Source organism: Vicia villosa, unplaced genomic scaffold (genome assembly GCF_029867415.1).
Source record: "Vicia villosa cultivar HV-30 ecotype Madison, WI unplaced genomic scaffold, Vvil1.0 ctg.001359F_1_1, whole genome shotgun sequence".
NCBI lineage: Eukaryota > Viridiplantae > Streptophyta > Magnoliopsida > Fabales > Fabaceae > Vicia > Vicia villosa.
This window is the reverse complement of record NW_026705589.1, coordinates 367,329-386,403: the sequence shown is the minus strand read 5'-3', so window position 1 is coordinate 386,403 and position 19,075 is coordinate 367,329. Positions and strand designations below refer to the sequence as shown.

Genomic DNA, 19,075 nt, shown 5'->3' with positions numbered 1-19,075 from the left:
ATTAACCCCTATTTCACCGCATCGGAAGCTCAAGTTCACCGTTAAAATCTACATCCTCCGTTTTAATATGAGGAAACTCAAAACGTATTTTCAAATAATATTTCAAAAGGTTTTAGAGGGATTACATTTTTCTCCATTAAAATTTTGATATTTTGGTCCCTCCTCTCCCACCTTGAGATTTAGGAGTTTCCTATTTATTTCCTCCAAATTTATGTTCAAGATGTATAATTCATTGACCATGACAACCAACTCTCAAAGACAATGTATCTTTTTTTCTCAATTAAATATCAGAATTATCGATAAACACCTAAATATTTGAAACCTAATATAAAGATTTCACTTGCTTTTATTGTGCAATTTTTAAAACTTTTTAATATCTAATTCTAAACATTAACGCAAACTATGATAATAGAATATCGCGTCAATAAAAATTGTTTTTTCAACATATATTTAAAGAGAAATTAGGAGGAATACTATCAAATCAAATAACAAAAAATATAAAAGAGCAAAATCACTAAATAAGGATTGAGGTTCAACATTATATAATCTAAATAGAATGAAAATAAGAGAAGTGGACGACAATAATGGCAAGAAAAACAAAAATGCGCCGAAGTGATTAGAATTATTTATTATTTTCTTGTGATCTCTATATTTTCTCCATATCATTTGCCGCTTATTTTGTACATTCTTTTCCGCGCATTTCCATGTGTTTTCTATTTTTAGAAATTATAATAAAAAAATTGATTTTTTTCTTATGTCTCCCTCTTTTAGTCTCTAAAATTAGAAAATGAATGATAGTTCTCTTAACATTTTTACAATATTGATTATTAAAAAATAGTTTGTCAAACAATTTCTTTTCTCTTTTAATTTGTAAGAGCTAATTTAAAAATCAAATTCTTAAAAAGAGACTAGAGTCTTGCATTATAGTAGAAAATATATGAAATGACCTATTAAAATAATGTAAAAGTTTAAGAACCAATATTCAAAACAAAAACATTACTAGTAATTCTATCATATTTCTACTAATCGCACACCCAAATTACTAACTACACCCAACAAAAACCGGTGAAGTTGTGTATAGTGTGTGTGTACTGTAGATGACTCGTTCGAGTGATGGACTCGTTAGGTTTAAATTAGGTCAAGTTGTGATTTTTTTTTTGTTTTTTTTTAAGGTTTAGGTTTTTTGTTTGACTCAAAAGCTGAGAAAGGTGGTGGAGAAGGTGAAGAACAACCCAAGTTAGATCTGAAGAATTCTCCAAAGTTTTCAACTTTTTATCAAAGGGTTCTCAATTATGCTTTGAATTTCTTGAAATTCTCTCACAATGTCTCCTCGCCCTACTTTTTGCAAGCTCATTCTTCCTACAACCCTTCAATCTAGGCAATTGGTAATTCAAATTCTCCCTCCTTTTTTATCACTCATTGCAGTGTGTAGTTTTTGTTTGGAATTGGTTGTGTGATTGGTGTTTTTGATTGGATTTTGTTGGGGTTATGATGGTAGCAAGACAAGGGTTTTAGGGTTTTGCTGTATATTTTCTTGTTGATATTCTCAGTTATAAACCCTGAAACCCCTTTACATCAAGTTTGGATTTTTTTTTGGTTTTTCTTGCAGGTTTATGATTTTGATCATTGGTTTGTTTATTTCTGTTTGAATGGGTGGTTTATGTATTTTTTTTTTCTGTTAAGAATCATGATCAATGACAGTGTTTTCTTGATGGTAGACATGGATTATAACAAAATTTGTGGCCGTGTTCGGGGTGTCCGTGCATCATAGGTTAGACATGGATTATAACAAAACTTGTGGCACGAAAATTGAATATGCTATCAGATTGGTTTCTTGATAAATTTATGCTCTTGAAAATTGAACGTGCTATCAGATTGGTTTCTTGCTGAATTTATGCTCTTCTCGAGTGTCACTCTCTGTAAATTGGAGAATTAATTGGTATTTTACATTAGATAGAATTGATATTTTTATTTAGAACTAGCAATGTCTCTTGTCACTTGTTTTGAGTGTAAGAGAAGAGCTATATAGCATAGTGAACAATGATTTTGCTTCGTGTCTGCCGAAATTTGTTTTATTACTATGCCTATCCAATTTTACTTTGATTTGATGTTGTTAAATAGAAGCTGTAGTGACGCTACGACACCGTCAGTGCAGCAGAGTTTGGAAGTTTAGACAAACCAAATTTTTTTCTTCCATAATACACTATTTGGTACAAAAAATTTTCAACTAGTGGCTATCATGGGGCTGTACCTGTTTTGAATCTTATTTCATGTATTTCTTAGGTGCACTTGAAGGCAGAAAGTAACTCATTTTATGTGGACTACAGATATTTACTTGAGACAATCATTTTATAAATTTCTACGTGTAGAAAATTCTTTAATGTAGTTACAGATTCATGCGCATATTCAGTATAAATTTTGGATTGATTTTGGATTGCAATTGCTGGTGGCAATCTAGAAATGAGCCATTTTTTAAATGCATATTGACCCATTAAAATCGTGCGATTTTATGTTGTTTGGAGTGTTCTGCGATTCAGATCTCACACAGAATCACTCTTTGGTCAAATCAGATGGGTTTTGCCTTCGATAATCACGTAAAGTGTGTGCTTGTGTGTTTATTTTGGGTTAATTACATTACCCAGTTAGAAAACGACGCACCTGGGTAGAAAAGGAGCCGCCGATCCTCAACCTTCCTAGATCTGTGATTGAAAAACCACTTCTCGCCACAAAACCTTTGAACGTGCGACCGCCTTTTTGCCTTGTGACCGGATGGATCCTTCTGCCTTGCACCAGGAACCCTCCTGTGTTATACGATGTTCTTCTGCTCGTTGCCTTGAGACTAGAAGTCCAGAACCCTAATGTTGTCCGCCGTTCTGCTGCTGTTTTTCTTATCTTAGTTTCAAAGAAATATCTATTTCTCCAAAACCCCCCTATTTGGCCACCCGAGGTTTAGTTATTTTTTTAATCTTTACTTTAGTAATTAGTGATTTAATGTGTTGTTTTGTTTCTTTTCTTGTTCGAAGTGTACCTTTGGGGCCCATTTCTTAGGTCGAACCAATTTATTTAATAATAAAATTTAAGAAAAAAAAATTAAAAATAGAGATACTTTCTTATGCTGATAAATTAAAGTTTAAAAAAACATTATATGCGTGATTTAGTGATCTCTTTATGAATTTTGTAGAATCTTATAATTCGTGTTGCAAATTCATGTTAATGATTATATTTCCTCTTCGATTCTGAGTCAAATCTCGGTTTTAAATCTTTCGTCTTTTATCGCGAGCATTTACTAATATTTGGATGCTCAATATTATTTTCAATTGCAGAGGATTCCGGATAATTTTCTGAGAAAACATGGGGCGCAACTTTCGACTGCTGCCACCATCTCTGTTCCTGACGGCACCGTCTGGCGTCTAGGATTGAAAAAAATCGACAACAAACTTTGGTTCGTCGATGGCTGGCAAGATTTTGTTCAACGCTACTCCATTGGTATTGGATACTTTCTAGTATTCACGTATGAAGGGAATTCATGTTTCGTCATTCATATCTTTAACATGGGTAGTGCGGAGTTAAACTATCAATCCGCCATGAGAGGCCGTAACGAAGGGCCTTGCTATTCAAATTATCATCCTCTATTTAGCGAAATGGAAGATGTCGACTCCCTTGAGTTTCTGAGTCCGTCGCCTTCAAACCATAGTTCTGGTGTATTGCAAGAGAAGGTTTTCCCTGGATCTGTGGATCAACTAACACCAGGGAAGAATCATACTCCATCGTTGCATAATTTGTTTAATGGCGGGTCTAAACTCAACCGCGTTAACTGGGGAGATATTGATGGCACTCTTTCTTCAAAGGTTGCCATTCAGTCAACCAGAGATATAGGTGTTCAGTTCAATGCTAGTGAGTTCAAAAAGTCTACAGAAGAAGTGAAAATCCGCTATTCTAACGAGGAAGGGCTTAATAGTAGTGATACTAAAAAATCTTCAAGAAAGAAGCGGAAATCAGATCCGAGTAAGTTCTTTTATCCAAGTTTTCTTTCTATTGTCCTATGTTGCACCGTCATTTAAAGATTGAAGGTATATCGGTAATGGTTTTTGAGCTGAATTGGAGTAGCAGTTGAGGTTTTAACTTTTAAAACTTATATTAGAATAACATTTTAGTTCGGCAATGTTTTTTATCAGTTCATTTTTTATAGGCTCTGTTTGGTTCAGTGCATTTTTTAAAAAACTTTGAATAGGCATAAGTGCTTCATAGGCCATAGCTATGGTCTAGTAATCTAAAAAAATCAATTTTCTCATCAATATAATTTATGGAACTGTAGGTGCACAGGAAGGCTCTTCTGCTGAAAATGAGGAGGACGCAGATTCGCGCTATCGGTTCTATGAAAGTGCGTCTGCAAGAAAAAGAACCGTAACAGCAGAAGAAAGAGAAAGGGCAATTAATGAATCTAAAACATTTGAACCAACTAATCCTTTCTGTCGAGTTGTGCTGCGACCCTCCTATTTATATAGGGGATGTATAATGGTAGGATATTAAATTAATTTTTTCTTTATATTTATCCCGAGTCCTCTTCGACATGTCACGTTGCGTACTTACCTCGTGTTTTTGTTTTCCAGTATTTGCCTTCTTCCTTTGCAGAAAACAATTTGAACGAGGTTTCAGGATTCATTAAACTTCTGGGCCCCACTGGGAAAGAATTTCCCGTTCGCTGTCTTTATAGAGGTGGCCGAGCAAAGTTAAGCCAAGGATGGTATGAATTTACAGTAGAGAACGGTTTAGGGGAAGGAGATGTCTGTGTTTTTGAGCTGCTTAGAAGCAGAGAGGTAGTGCTGAAAGTTACTTTGTTTCGTGTTCGCGAGGATGAAACAGGGTTATTTGACCCTTCTACGCTGGTGAGCCAAAATGTGAGCCATGCAAAACTGCTGAACCCTCACTTGCAGCACCGTGTCAGCGTCACCAAACTGATTAAAAATTAGCAGGGAGAGTTAAGTCCTTCTGATAGACTATACAGTTTCTGTCTAGTAGTTTTTACTTCTTCTGAGTGATCCTGGTATTCTCTGGTTTATTCAGTTTGGAACTTTGATGATTTACATGTCCATAGCCAACTTTGAACTTAGTTATGGTAGTTTTGATATGGATATTTTGTTTTCGACTTGGATTGTAAATAGACTGTTCAATCTATTTAATCATAAACTGAGTCGAAACGCTTATCCTAGCGCTTTATTTTTTGGTATGTCCTGGTGTAGACTTTTTGGGTTTAACTTTCTTTGGATCTGTTTGTAGTTTCACCTGCATGAATATAATGACTCAGTTACTGTGTTTTTTTTAAGGTGATGGCTAATAATGAGTTTTTATCTGGTTTCTTTTGAAATTTATCTATTCATGATATTGTTTATTTGAAGAGAATTGTGATGTGATTGATATATGGATATAAAATAAATCAACATTGATGATGGCTTTATTCATTGTTTCCATATATCAGTAACACTATTTTTTTCAAAAAGGGGGAAAAATATCTCCAACTATTTACAACTCTACACCAAACTACTAATATCACTAAATTCTGTGCAATTCTTTTTAAAGAAATGAAAAATATCTCCAACTATTTTAGCATCTAATTCAAAATTAAGCAAAACTAAGAGCATCGTCCACTCAGACATTGCAAATAGGAGATAATCACTTAGTTTAGAGAACCACTTAGTTTTAGTTAAAACAAAATTTCTGATACAAATATCAATTTCCACTTTGTTGTTAAAAAACAAAAAGGAAGCATCTGCATTACATTTAAATTTATCTGATGATGACTTACTTCACTTGTCACAATAAATAGCTTGATAAGGATCTCTGGTGACTCCGAATAACAACAGTGGCAAAAATTTTGAATGATGGTGAAAAAAATTGTAGATACATTGCTCAAACCCCAAATGTGTTGATGGTTGAGACACTTTTGAAAGAAATGCAAAGAATTTTCGATATCATTATCACCTAAAACACAATTATTTGGACAAGTAATACCTTTATTTTGAAGTAGTTGTCGAATGGAAATGCAGTTTCTACATACTTCATTATATCATATTTTTAACCTTTTGTGGTACTTGAATTTTTTAGACGAGGTGCCAAAGCCAACCGTGTTAATACTGTGCAAAAATCAGTATACAGAGAAAATAACGTGCTTTGAATAAAATGGAGATAAGAGTGTTCTGCTTTAAGAGTATAAGCCAACCGTGTTAACCAAAAAGAACTAGATTGAAAGTAGTAAGATTTTTAAAACTCATACCTCTTCTCTTTTGTTCTTAGGCATAGAAAGTTTGTCCCATGATAAACTATGCAGTACCTTTGTCTGAGATTCTGACATACTCCACCAGAAAGAATTCAATATTTTCTCAATACCATCAATCATGAAGGTAACATAAAAATTCTCATGAAATAAGTTGGAATAAATTGAAACACTGATTTAATAAGAACTTCTTGACCCTAAACACTTATCAGCAACACTATTCTTGAATATGAAGGTTCAATTTATATGATATCTTGTCATCATCACAAACAAGAAATTCTACGTTTTGGTATCCAAGTACAGGATGCTGACTCAATTCTGCTAGCGATTCAGATTAACAGATTAGGTGTTGCTGGCATTTGCTCCTAATAAATCTTATATGATTTAGAAGCGCGAATTCGAACCGTAATTGTTTGAAAATGTGTGTCTGAATTGCTGAAATCCTTACATTTTCTACATGTGACAGAATGAATGCTAGTAATTTTCATAAATGTTTTGCTACTATAAGCTATGGAGCTTCTGTTGAATGAATGTTGTTGCTATGGAATTGAGTATTGAGTATTGTAAATAGAGTAGGCGTCATGTTTTACTGGAGTCCCACATCGAACGATTTGGTGATATTGGAAAATATGGGTGCTATAAGAATAGAAGATTACAGTGTTTTCAAATCAATGATTCTTCAGGCAGTAATGGGATATGATGAGTGGTCGAGTCTCGCATTAAATATGCGAGTTGGGTGTCTGCCCCAAGCCTGTTACGACAATTGGCACTCTCATTTGATCAATCTGATCCCTATATCTCCATACCCAAATGGGTAAATCAAGTTTAAATTTTTTTTGTTTGATTATATTATTATAAAGTAATTTTTCAACGAGTTTGTATTCATTAAATTTGAAATTTCTAAGTTTTTGTTTCACGTTATAGAGCTGGGTGTATTCTAGAACCAGTGCGTTAACGGGATTCTGTACATTAAGTAGCTCATTCATATAATTTTATTTCTTCTATTAGGTTTTTTTTTGTTTGGTTGTATTGTACAATTAATTTAGACAACGGATTTTAGTATTTTATTAGCGAGCTCATCTATCAAATTAACTATTATTAATGTATAATTTATATCATAACAGAGAAATTAATATAATGAGATAATAAGATATTCAATTTCAAAAAAAAATAATTAAACATCATTTGTGACATTCTGTTATTTTTTTTTTGGTTTGGTTTGATTTGTATTTAATTATAAAAATGTACAAATTCAATTCAAACTAATCCATATGTTTTTTATTAGTTTGAACATTAGATTCTTTTAAAACCGAACCATAGCGGTGAATACTTCTAATTGTCACTCATTTCTTTATTTCTCTCACAGTTATTTTTGGTCAAAGTTACTTCTAGTTGTCACTCATTTCTTTATTTCTCTCACAGTTATTTTTGGTCAATGTTTCAATAGAGAGGTGAATTTGAAAAAGATTCTTAAATTCCACATTGTTAAAAAAGTGTGTAAGTGTGTTATTTAAAAATATTCTTTAGTTCCACATTGCTTACACTATATATCTTAACTAACTTCATTCATTACATAAGAAAATTAGTATTGGGATTTCAATCCTCTTCCTTACAATTTGCATCTTTCAAATTTTCAATTACCAATTTTTCCCATCTTTCTCTTTTTAAGTTTTTCGAGTGCTTTCTTGAATCCTCTATATATAATTATTTTAATTTCTCCTCATTTGAGTTGAGAAATTATCAAATATTATTTTTAAATTCTCTTTGGAGAATTACTTGATTTTCTCTATGAAAAATCATTTTGAGTGGTCAATAACAATTACATAATTTTTTATGGAGAGTTATTTGAATTTTTCATCGTTTGAGAAATTATACCATATTCGAAATATTTTTGTACCATCAAAGGGTGTAACTCTAGATTGATTACTTACGGTGTAATACGGTGTAAGTAGTAATCATACAATATAAAAGTATGTTGTTTTTTCCTGAAAGCGTCGGTTGAGTGACTGCTTTGCACAAATTTTGAGCATTGCTACAAAACGTCTTAAAAAGAGTGACTTAGTCTGCGACTCCCAGTAATTTCTTAAGCGACAATTTTTCAAAACTATAAAATAACAATTTTAACACATTTCAAAATTCCATGGCTTACGAAGAAATTATTGGTACTTCTGCGGTTGTTATCTCTGAAAACTATTAAAGTTTGAGGAAAGTCACTTCAAACGCCGACAACAAAAACTGCGATTTTCTTAGCCTTAAAAAATGTTGCAAAACATTTTGACTGATGACATTCCTGATGTTCCTTATGGATCAACCGAGCAAACTAACAGTAAGAAATGTGGATTTAGATGGAACACTTAATAATGTTGAAGCAAAATCTGATGCATGGATTAAAGCAAATGATTTATAACTCTCAAAAGAAACCACCTTCTGAAAAGAGAATGATTATCTCTACAAAATCGTATTTTCAATGGAATCATAAGTTATCTGTATGATTATTACAGTAGTTCCGATACTGCAAAATCGATTTGGAAGGCTATGAAAAAAGAAGTATGACACCAAAGAATTTGGAGCAAAGAAGTATGTCGTTAGCCGCTACCTAAAGTATTAGATGGTATAGATGAAGGTCTGTGGAGGTTCAATATTACGATCTTTAAAAGCTTGCTTATGAGGTCATCACCAAAGGTATGTCTTTAGATGAACAATTTGAAATTGCTTTTATCATTGACAAACGGCACTCTATTTAAAAGTTTTTAAAAAATCTCTTTGCCACAAAACAAAAGAATTTTTAATTGAGAGTTTTATTATCCGCCTTCAAATTGAAGAACAATCTTAGAGACAAGATCGAAAAGAAAAAAAAAAGAAATTCGGAGTAGTTCTAAAGCCATTTGACAAATGATTAAGGAATTAGAACTGAAATATTGTGAACCGAATAAAAAATTAGAACCCTTTTAGGGTTTCAGTTACTCCAAATGATAGACAACCAACTTCCACCGCCACAAAGAAATGACACTAGAGTTTCTCTTGATTCAATTGTGAAAAACCATGTCATATGATTAAAAAAATGTAAGATCGAGCTTAACCCTTATGTTGCCCATAACTCATAGGTTAACCTGACTGATGAGCAATTTATTGCTTTGATCATTAAAATCAGCATGATTGGTGAATATGATGGTTGATGGATAGACATTGGCTTCTATCATCATGTCTCTTATGATCGTGCAATGTTTAAAACACACACAAATAAGAAAGTGTTGTTGAGAGTTTCCCACACTACTAATGTTGCCAATATTGGAGCAGTGGAGCTGAAGTCCGCCTCTGAAAAGACTTTAATATTGAAGGATATCATGCATACTCCTGGAATTATAAAGAATCTTGTTCATGATTTTACCATATTCTTTCTTTCTATTTTACCATATTCTTATAAAATGAATGGTAAAATAGAAAGAAAGAATTGAACTCTTACTGAGCTAGTCGTTGTTATTATGTCAAATTCTAGTGTTGCATCTCATTGGTGAGGGGGAAATTTTATTGACTATTTTCTATATCTTGAATAAAGTTTCAGAGTCTTAAAATAAGATCCTCCTTATAAGATATCAAAGAAAAGACAACCAAACTTGTCTTACTTTAAAACTTGAGATTGTCTGGCTTATGTCAAAATTAAGGATTTGAAGCGAGCTAAACTTCTAGTAAAGCATATGAATGTGTATTCATTAGACATGCAACAAACATTAAGGCATATAGGTGTTATGACCTAAATGCTAAAGTGATCATAAAATCAAATGATGTTAAATTCTATGAAGACAAATTTCCTTTCAAATTGAGAAATAGTGGGGGCACTAAATTGAATCACATTCTTGTGATAAGAAGCACCAGAAACAACGACAAAATAGAACTTCGAAGAAGCAAAAGAGTACGAGTTGCAAAAGATTATAAACCAAATTATGTGACCTATACATTATAAGAAGATCAAACAAATCTTCAAGAAGCCTTGTCATCTCTAGATGCAAATTTGTAGCAAGAAGCTATTAACGATGAGATAGATTCTCAAGAATCTTACAAGACCTAAAACTTAGTACACTTGCCTCCTGGTTGCAAACTAATCGGTTGTAAATGAGTTTTGAAAAAGAAAACTAAAACCCGATGGAACTGTTGATAAGTATAAGGCTCTCCTTGTAGCCAAAAATTTTAGGCAAAGAGAAAATATAGATTTCTTCGATACTTTTAACTTAGTCACTAGAATTACATCATTGAGGTATTGCTTTCAATTAATGTTGTTGTTCCTTTTTAGATTAGCTACATAATGCAAAACAACAATATGGAGAAATGTTCAAGATTGATCTGCTGTCTCAAGTTGTTTTTCTGGTGCAGAAGGGACACATGCTAGACACAATGTCCCAACATGTGGGTACGATATACGAACCTTTCCCAACAGGCCAGAATGTTGCATTTTTGAAGTGTTTTCTATTGATGATTTGATTAGATTTTGTTACTTTTATTTAGCAATATGATTATATGATTTGTCAGACAGTTGTAAAGATTAAATCAGATTTAAATGGAGATTTAAATTTGGATTTGAAAGAAACCAAATCATATCTTTTTGTTGGAGAGATTTATGGAACACATTAAATCCGAATGATTGTGAAACTATTTTAGACGAAATCAAATCAAATATCCAAGGAATAAAGCCCATAATACTTTGATATATAACGAGCTCAAAACCTACATTTAAGTGCAAGAAATACATTGAAGATCTTTATAGTTCTAGTCTTTATTTGAGTCATTGTTATTGCTGTATATACACCATACTATATTTTAGTAATTTGACATAGTTTTAGGTTTGTCTGTTTGAGTTGTAATTCAACGTTCATTCACATTTATTGAGGTTGATCGCTAGGGTTTAGTGGTTGAGAGAAAGTGAGAGGGGTTATCATATTTAGGGGTAATCCTAAATAGAAAGTAATTGGGTAGTGTTAGGAAGATACATTAAACACCATAGGCTTATTTTTCCTATAAGACTAAATGTATTAAGTTATTGATTGTGAATTTCCTTTCTTCGAATGGAAGTCAGCCCTCCAGATGTATAAGTTGTTGCATCAAACTGGGTTACTAAGTAGTGTTATTTATTGATTTTTTTCTCCATCATCCTGTACAAGTTAGACTGTGTTAATTTTGGTGATTCTAGTTTAACTTTTCGAACCATTTGTCTAAGACATCACCTTCAACATCTGTTCCATGAGGAATAGAATTCCAATTGGCATCAGAGTAGGCACCCCATCCTATTGGGTGAGCTCCAAGGAAGATAAATTATGCTCAAATGGACACAATGAAAGGTGGATGATCAATCAACAAAGCACCTATTTTAGATGTCACCAACTATGATTTCTGGAAGTCTATGATGGTTTACTTTCTCAAATCCATGGGCAAAAAAGCATGGAAAGCTGTGATAAAAAGGTGGACATAACTAGTGATTACTTTTGAAGATGGAACTACTAGCTTGAAATCATAAACTGAATGGACTGATGCCCAAGATGATGAAGGATCTGAATGTTATATTCAATGGCGTGGACAAGAACATGTTCAGGTTAATCAACACATGTTCAGAAGCTAACGAAGCACAAGAGATTCTTAATTAAATTAACATGAATTTTTTTAGAAAATAACTCATATTCTTCCTCTGAATCTGAACTAGAACCTGATTCAAATTCTGTGTCTGAAGATGTTGAAGCCATCAGAGCCAAATTGACTTCTTCTTCATCTTTGTTAGATTCTCCTTGTTTGTCAAGTTCATCCCATGTTGTCATGAGACTCTTCTTGACCTTGTTTCTGAAGCTTTTCTTCTAAAAGTTTCCTTTCTTTAGTTGTTCCTTTTGTAGCTCTGGATAATCAGCTATAAAGTGATCAGTCTTCTTACAGTAGAAACATTCCTTCTGGTCATCTTTGTTGACTATGGAACTTGACCCTCTGAATCCATTGCTTCTGCTTGAGAATATTTTATTCTTCTTATTGACTAGATACTGAAATCTCTTGATTATGAATACCATTTATTCATCTTCTGAATCTTCTTAAGAACCTCCTTCATGAATAGGTTCTTCAGATTTCTAGTACAAAAAATCATAAATATTAAAGAGATGTCGCTTTTTATGCATAAATACATTAATCAGATCGTAAATGTTGAAGGTGATTACAATTGTGATTTTCGAGTTGTTTCGAGTTTGCTCGATAAAGGAGATGGCGACTACTAATTTGTCTGCCTCTGTCTTATACAAGAGATGATGACATATAGAGAATTATACATAAACTATACGAGAACAAAGAAAATTACAATTCAATTGTCAATTCTCTTGTTCCTTGTTTTAGTGGTCCCACTCTATTTGAAAAATGGATACTGGAACACCCCATTTCTACCCGACGAGTATTATAAAAATTAGAGTTATAAAATTTCAACAACAAACGGGATGTCACACTTCGCAGAAACATAAATCATAAAACCACCTGCTCATTTTAATTCAATAGATACATAACACTTACATACGGATGAACCAAAGTAAACTTCATAGATATCAACTTCGCATTTTAATACACAGCGGAAAATATTCATATTCATGTTATTAAAACATTTTACATCCAACATAAACAACATGTATCCCATTTATAAGCCAACATGGAAACTTCATCCACCATTACTCAAAATCATCCTTTAGAAATACTTTAACAGTAACTAAGATTCATCTATGGAACAATCAAACGTTCATCCCTTCCCGAGTTTTACATATCAGAGCATGACTCGACTCGACGTAAGCAACAGAAGATTAACATCTTCCAAGCTACTTCAAAAGCATACTAATCTTCTTAATCTGCACGTTACCAACATATGGGTAACATTCAAACAGAAGGGGTGAGATATCAAACTATATAAACAAGTGTATCATCAATAATATATTAGAATTCGAGTAATTAAGATCACCACTTCACAACATCAACATCACAATTCACTTCAATTTACATCATTATATCCGACAAGCAATTCAAGTCACAATCCAAGTCATAACACTTCACATCAATTCACACTTATGCATTATAAAATGTTACACTAACTATGCACATGTATGTGGTACCCAGGGTTTCAGCCCCCATTGCTAAATTGTCAATAAATAGAGGCATCAAACAAGGCATAAGCCTTCATCACAGTTTGCCAATCCAGGCCGTCAAAAAATATGCAAATGTATGTGACTCGATGAATGCAACATCACATACTCAACAACAACAAAATTTGTCGCGAGGCATACGCCTATATCACTGTTATTACCATTAGCTAGAGGTGATTCATCATCGTCACATTGTCGCAGTTTTATCATTTTAAACTGTTTCATCTTCGTCATAACATCATTAAAATAACAACAGTATAACATAATAACAACAATAACTCAACAGCAACTCAATAAAGCAACACAAATAATTCAACGACAATTCAACGACAAATCAACATTGGCTATCAAGCCTACAACTTTATCTTGCCAATAGTTAGAGGCAATTCAACTAAATTCACATCACCTGCAAGTTTACAAGTTTCCAACAAATATTCAACATACCAATTCAATCAAAACAACCTACACGCGTTCCATAATTATTCAGACAGTTTTCGATCCAAAGCGGTTAATTAATTTTTGGCTAAAATACTAATGTTAATGCTACATTCACTATCAAATTATCCCAACACTCCAACTAAAAGTTTTCTACTATTAAAATACTTTTTCCACTGAATCTCTATCAATCTGCCATTTCGATACTCCTGCTAATTAATATTCTGCTAAGGCTCTTACTATCTTCTGCTATGCTATATAAGCTACTACGGATGTTACCAATTTTATGACAGTATTGTATTACTGTCAACTAGTTTTCTTTATTTTATCTTCTGTAATTTGCTTACTGAATTTTACTACTAGTCACTATATTATTCTTCCACTACTTTATTTCCTACTTATACTTATAGTTATTTTACTATCATTAATTCTATGGTACTCTTGATAACATATTCAACTAATCAATTTTGCCTTCCCATTAATTAATCACCATCACCATGTGCTCTTATTGTTAATTATCACTAGTCTCTAGGGGTGTGCATGGTTGATTATTTTTAAAAATCAAATCATAACCATTTTAAAACCATTTAAATGAATTGGATTTATAACCATAACCACAATTTAATCAAAATTGGTTATAAAACCAGTTATAAATTTGATTATGATTATATAACCGGTTTTTTTTAAAAATCCAGTTTTGAAAATTATTTTTTCCAAAATTTTATTTTTTCAATTTTTTATTTTATTTTGAGAATTAAAATATTTGGATTTGGATAATAACCGAATTATAACCGAATCCAAAATAATTTAAACGGTTAATAACCATTTAATTATATCCGGATTATATAAATGGATAACCAAAACCATTATTAACTTAACCGGTTAATAACCATTCAATTATATCCGGATATTTAAAAGTGATTTAGGTTTGGTTATAGATTTGGGCATCAAAACAAGATATTTTGCACACCCCTACTAGTCTCACTTAATTTATTTAAGAGTAAGACTTATATATAATGGAATAAGTAACAAACTAATACAAAATGCTAAAACATAATGGTGCCCCCCACCTCACACTATAGGGTGCCCATCCCACTCCTTTGCTATCTGGGGCGCCCATCCCAGGCATATGGGGCGCCCACCCCTTGCTTGTGTGGCCCCCACCCCAGTTTCTTTCTTCTTCCCATAATTTCTTCTTCCTCTCTTACTTATTCTAAAATCCGGTTTCAGTCATAATTCCAGCGATCCATAAATTTTGCAACAACATTTTATTGACTGAATAAAATCAATTTCCTCATCGATTTTCAGAAAAACATCACAACAAACAACATTAACACAGACAACCACAACATCAAACACAGTAGAAATTTCAACACCCAAAATCCCACATATCATTCATCATAATCCCAGTTATAGAGTTTAAACCCCACCCTTATCTTGGATTGGAGTCCGCTCGAAAATTTTTCGATCGAATTCCAAACTTTCCTCTTCTTCCATTTTTCTTCTTCATGGCAACCGCTACGTTCTTTCTCCAAACCCTCATTTTCTCTTTTCCTGATAGCACTTTCAACCCTTACTGGTACTTCAAATTTTTCTTTTATTCTAATTACTAATATAATTTTTGATTCAATCTTTGGGCCTAACCTTCTCATACCTCCACTTTGCTACTCATCATTATAAAATAAACCCAATGCAATTGTTATCCTATTATAATACTATTAATATTATTTCTAGTATTAATAACACTAAATAAACATCTTAAAAATCGACCGACTACACAACTAAATAATCGACTTGGCAACACAACACCATCACATGACAATTTATCAACAAATAATCCAAAAATAATTTAATTAAATAATTAATTAAATTACGGGCGTTACAGACACTCTTTTTGAAAATGAGACATCTTATAGCAAGTGCTTATGATAAGGTGTGTATTGATTTAACATGATATTGTTTCTCAAAAACATTATTTCCAATACGGAGTAAGCCACCTCAAAATCCGTTAGAACACATGTCTATTAGTTGGCTATAAAAAACAACAATTTTTTTCAGGTTTGTTTTGAACCGAGTTGTCTTACACCAAAGACATCATTGGAGTGGACGAAAAATTTCATACAAGATGCTAAAACTTGGCCGAATCACTTTATGGAAAACATGGAAGAGTTCACTAAGTTGCGATATTAAAAGAGAAACAAATAAGGAAAGGTCAAAGAAAGAACCACCAATAGCTTTATGTAGAATATCTTTTGATGCATCTTAATTTTAATCTAACAATGTAACTCATGTTTTTTATGTAACGCACCGCATAATGTTATAAAATTGGATGATAATTTTTGGACAATTTTAGTGTTTATAAATTCTGCATAGCGTAATATACTAGTTCTATATGAACAGTGGTTTCGTTGGGATCTGAAGATGCATATTTGGACACACCTTTTAATTATTAAAAAAACAAAACAGGGGACTATTTTTTTTTAATTAGCAATTTGTGCCTAGCAGAATTCGAACCTGAGACCTTGAGGGGAGCACACCCCAAGACCCAAGTTTTCACCACTAGGCCAAACACACGCACACAAACAGGGGACGATACGAATGTGCATCTTCGTAAAGATCCTTATTTTATGAAAAAAAAAGGGCGTATTCAGATATGCATCTCTGAATTATGTCCTGATGATAGGATATGATTTGTAAGATCCTTATTAATCTATAACTTCTATAAATAGGGTCTCTCATTCCATTTTCTTAAAAATACCAGAATGAATACACATCCATATCTCACATTTGTGTATTTCAGTGGCGCGAATCCCCCACTTTAGCTTAGGGTCTCCGGAGACAACTTCTCGTCGATCTGAAATCCAAACTCAATAGTCTTCTGCGATATCTAGAAAATTAAAGAGTTGTCAAGCTCAACTACCATTCACTCTCGATTAACAACGAAAGGAAAATACAATTCACCATGCTTGAACTGAAGACAGAGGATGATTTAAAGGTTATGTGAAGTACCTTTTATCATTACTTAACAAAGAGTCTGATTGAAATGGATGCATTGATTGCAAGATCAACTGAAGATATTCTAAGGATATTGCAACGTCTTAAACCACCCGTTGTAATGACATGTAATGTTAAATTTATTTTAACGTTAACGATTATCTATGAAATGTTTATTTTGATGTTAATTTATGTTATTTTTTTATTATGCTATCGTTCCATGTTGTTTCTGATTTGAACTAACAGAGCATATTTCGGAGATGCATCTCAGAAAAACTCACTGAACATTGAACTACTGGACATTACAGAGATGTATCTCCGGATTAACCTTTTATGCAAACGAAAATGCATCTCCGAAAGAAAATTTAACAAAATAAAAGTTTCTCAACAATTTCATCAAAGGTGTGTGAAAAAATTCGTCCAAAATGCATCTCTCAACTTGATAGAGACAATTTTATTGAAGAAGATGAAGTCGATTATGAACATTTTTTAATTAAAAAAATAACTTTTGTGAGTAGTTTTAAGTTGAGGATGAGATTTCAGAATAAACAAATATTAATAAAATATTAATTTTTTCAACTTTTTTATTAAAATAATAATAATAATAATAATAATAATAATAATAATAATAATAATAATAATAATAATAATAATAATAATAATAATAAAAACCTTAACAAATCAACATAGATAGCTGGTAATTATTCCACTCCTCCATGATAGAAAAGTATTTCACTTTACCACCTTAAACACCCTCTATTTATCAATGTAATATTTGTAAAAATATGAAAACAAATTCCTTCCTTTATTTTTTTCACACCTTAAAAGAGAGGTAGAGAATTTAAAAAGAATTTATTTAAAAAAGTCATAAAAATATGCATTTTCATTTTAGTTGAATTAGTTACCATTAACTAAGTTCCACTTAGTTGACACCTAACAAGGTGATTGGGTTTCAAAATCTTTGATGGCCAGCATCCAAGTAAAGCTATACGCCACGTATTATCAACAATCTATCATCACATTCTCTCCTATTATCAACCAACCACACTCATCTCACCTTATCCTTTTCTCTCTTTTAATCCAAATACACAAATCTCCCTTACCACAAACTCCACACACATTTCAAGAAACCAAAAGGTTATATTGCTTCTATTTTTCCTTATAGTATCATCTCATCAATTCAATATTTCTCTAAACTTTTTTCTCATATTTCACAGATAATAAAAATGGCCTCAGCCTCAGCAGCAACTCCATCTACAATCACTGTTGTAGGAAGCTCAATTGGTTCCAAATCAAGGAACAACAGGAAGGGTCATAGAGTGAAGTTCATCACAGGACTCAATGCTTATAACGGATTGAAAGCTCAGAACTGCACCGTGACATCACTAGGAGTTCCTGTTAGCAGTCAACAAGCTTTTGCAAAGGTGGTGAGTTCAATATCAATGGGAGGAAGAAGAAGTGGTCGAGGTGGTGGTGGTGCTGCTTCTTCAACATGTAATGCTGCAGGTGAGATTTTCCAGATTGCGGCTATTATGAATGGACTTACTCTTGTTGGTGTTGCTGTTGGGTTTGTTCTTCTTCGAATTGAAGCTTTTGTTGAAGAATCTGAGTAAGAGCTTTTATTATATATGTATGTAATGTGATGTAAGTTTGTTATATCAGTTTAATTCTTGATGTGATGATGTAGAACTCAATTGTTAATGTTCTTGGAGGTATTTGAATAGTACCACCTGAATTTTATTTTGAGATACATAATTGTACACAATGCTGTCTGGTTTTGTACATCAATATTGGTTGGGATTTCTATGTTTAGAATATCATATTTTTGCGCGAGTTAGTTACGATTCAACTGTGACAACAATTAAGGGTCAGATTTAGATATAGTTTAATCGTGACAATTCTATTAGGCGCACGGTTGAAAATTTGAGGCCGTGTGCTATAGTACATCTTGCAAACTCTCTAAAATGACCCTAGTTGAGATCATAAGGTTTTTGATCTTCGGGTGACATTTCATGCATGGATTTGGGTCTGTAGTAGAGAAATCTAGTTCAAATGAGCTTTGAAGGAGTCTGAAACATTTATAATCCAACATCTATGGAAGGGAACTGAATAGAAAGAATATGAGCTGCATTGAACTGCTATGGGAAGTAGTTATAGTCATAGCAGCTTCCAAACTCCAATGAAACAAACACTGCTAGTGTACAATTTCATTATCATGTCTTTCATACAT

At 32.7% G+C, this 19,075-nt stretch overlaps 2 protein-coding genes and 1 non-coding gene across 3 annotated transcripts; all 3 read left to right on the top strand.

Moving 5' to 3' along the window:
• Positions 1 to 1,087: 1,087 nt before the first annotated feature.
• On the top strand, positions 1,088 to 5,323 carry LOC131634806 (B3 domain-containing transcription factor VRN1-like). Its single transcript, XM_058905428.1, has 4 exons — positions 1,088 to 1,385; positions 3,324 to 4,005; positions 4,316 to 4,518; positions 4,611 to 5,323. Exons 1-4 carry the CDS (start codon positions 1,323 to 1,325, stop codon positions 4,968 to 4,970), a joined length of 1,308 nt encoding a protein of 435 aa, XP_058761411.1. The 5' UTR covers positions 1,088 to 1,322; the 3' UTR covers positions 4,971 to 5,323.
• Positions 5,324 to 6,962: 1,639 nt separating this feature from the next.
• Positions 6,963 to 7,064, top strand: LOC131634827 (small nucleolar RNA Z279/snoR105/snoR108). Its single transcript, XR_009293675.1, has one exon. It is a non-coding gene; the product is annotated as a small nucleolar RNA Z279/snoR105/snoR108 (small nucleolar RNA).
• Positions 7,065 to 17,825: 10,761 nt separating this feature from the next.
• Positions 17,826 to 18,649, top strand: LOC131634817 (uncharacterized). The gene is made up of 2 exons (XM_058905442.1): positions 17,826 to 17,982; positions 18,063 to 18,649. The coding sequence occupies exon 2, from the start codon at positions 18,072 to 18,074 to the stop codon at positions 18,456 to 18,458; it is 387 nt and encodes a 128-aa protein (XP_058761425.1). The 5' UTR covers positions 17,826 to 17,982; positions 18,063 to 18,071; the 3' UTR covers positions 18,459 to 18,649.
• The last annotated feature ends 426 nt before the right edge of the window (positions 18,650 to 19,075 follow it).

Excerpts from the sequence above, each read along its gene's own strand:
- LOC131634806 (XM_058905428.1), top strand. The coding sequence starts at position 1,323 with ATGTCTCCTCGCCCTACTTTTTGCAAGCTCATTCTTCCTACAACCCTT. Across the intron at positions 1,386-3,323 it reads CCCTTCAATCTAGGCAATTG|AGGATTCCGGATAATTTTCT; the intron begins GTAATTCAAATT and ends TTTCAATTGCAG. Across the intron at positions 4,519-4,610 it reads TATATAGGGGATGTATAATG|TATTTGCCTTCTTCCTTTGC; the intron begins GTAGGATATTAA and ends TTTGTTTTCCAG.
- LOC131634817 (XM_058905442.1), top strand. The coding sequence starts at position 18,072 with ATGGCCTCAGCCTCAGCAGCAACTCCATCTACAATCACTGTTGTAGGA.